Source organism: Halyomorpha halys, unplaced genomic scaffold, assembly GCF_000696795.3.
Source record: "Halyomorpha halys isolate HHAL.00 unplaced genomic scaffold, Hhal_1.1 Scaffold716.1, whole genome shotgun sequence".
NCBI classification, from domain to species: domain Eukaryota; kingdom Metazoa; phylum Arthropoda; class Insecta; order Hemiptera; family Pentatomidae; genus Halyomorpha; species Halyomorpha halys.
Genome location: NW_027112477.1, coordinates 88,755 through 90,510, shown reverse-complemented (window position 1 = coordinate 90,510; position 1,756 = coordinate 88,755). Strand labels below are relative to the sequence as shown.

The following is a 1,756-nucleotide window of genomic DNA, read 5'->3' as shown; positions in this document are numbered from 1 at the left end:
CATTTTTATTTCCTTTATGATCATTTATACCTTTGTTATTTATATAATTTTCAATGAACGTAGAAAAATTAGTGTCATTGTTTTATTCTCTATTTCATCCTTAATACAATGCTTTTTGAATTATGTAAATATTTTTTTGGTTTTTTTATGAGCCTTTTTCTAAACACTTGCAAAATCGTTAAATTCGGCCTGTCATCGTATTATCATAAATTTTTTTTTTTTTTTCAGATATTGGGTTGCTTATCAGTTCTACTGCGAGCTCAAGAAGCAGCCGCTTGGGGTAATTCTTATACCTTGCAAATTTTAGATTCAATATTAACATTTATCTGCTTTTCGAAACCTAAGGTTAGTATCATATAATTTTATATATATTTTTTTCTCTTTGCTTTCATTCTATATTTTTATCTATACGTTTGTTTTATTTAGGTGAGGAAGGCAGCACAACACGGAATCACTGTTATCGTTAGAGGCTCGAACATTTCACAGAGCGCTCTGTCCCACATTGCCAAACACTGTATTAAACTAATCGAATCAGTAACTACAGGAAGCATCACTACTACTCTTCACACTTTCACACTTCTCAAGGATATCATGCACACCTTCCCGAAAAAAGAGCTGAAGGTAATTTTTTGTTATTAAGCGTAAATATATCTTCATGTATCGTAGCCCTCTTTGTGCTTCCAGCCGTCCCGAAATTCCTATGTATATTTTTAGAAGAATATTGCAATTAGATCAAAATTTTTTTGCGTACTTTTCAACTGATCTGTCCTTGAGAGATTCTGAATAAAAAAAATATATAATTACTTTAATGTATTTATTAATTGATTTGTTGAGAGTGGTTTATATTAGCAATAACACCAACTACAAATGATCCACTTTTACTCTCAACAATTTATTTTATGTTAGTTTATTTAATTTATTTTTATCCACTTTTACTCTCAACAATGTTTCGGCCCTTAGGCCATTATCAACGAGACAATCTATAAGATGTTTTCACATTATTACCATACTACCTCCTCATGTAATACCAATTTTTGAACTTACCTCAATTACTGACTAGTCATGATTCATTTGAAATGTCTTTCTTTCGCAGGCTAATTGCCCTTGTCATATAATCTTTAAAAAAAGAACAAATATCAAAGCAGTTTCGTTTAAATTTTCTAAAATGGCTATTTACTTACAAGCTACACAATCTCAATATTAAAAGTATCCTTTAATATTTTTTTTTTCCTTTTCTACTAACCACATCATATCATAATACTGATAATAAAACCTACTTTCAACAGGTTAGGGACTCTGTTATCAGTTAATTACTGTGCTTTAAATAAAAACTTTTTTGACAATTGATTGGTCTGTTCGTGTGCCAATGCCTTTATACCAAATTCTTGAACAGATGGGTCGATTTTTTTGTTCTGTTAGATTTTGGTCCCCGCTTGTCTGCTGAATCTGGCACTCTGTGCTTTACAGCTTGCTGCTCAATAGGTGAAAAACATGTTTTTCTCAAGACTAAAGCCAAAACATCTCTAAAAATTTTAATGAATCTTCCTTAAGTCTTACAGCTCTTTAATTTTTCTTATATAAAATTAATCACTGAGGAAAAGTAGGAAAAAAGTTCCTAAAAAAAAAAAATTAAATTAAATCATTGTTAGTATAGGTACAGTTTTATATTAATACCTTCACTTTCCTTACAACCTAGGTTAGAAAGGTATTTTAATTAGGTCAAACCTGTTGATATTTAATTCCCATGGATCTTACC

The 1,756-nt window shown here is 30.2% G+C and overlaps 1 protein-coding gene across 1 annotated transcript in view; it reads left to right on the top strand.

Moving 5' to 3' along the window:
- LOC106685609 (RRP12-like protein) overlaps nucleotides 1-1,756 on the top strand; it is a gene marked incomplete in the record, with an annotated part of 36,976 nt that overhangs the window by 5,678 nt on the left and 29,542 nt on the right. Inside the window, 2 exon segments of the mRNA XM_067050311.1 lie at nucleotides 229-345; nucleotides 427-621. Of these exon segments, the coding sequence (XP_066906412.1) occupies nucleotides 229-345; nucleotides 427-621 (312 nt within the window).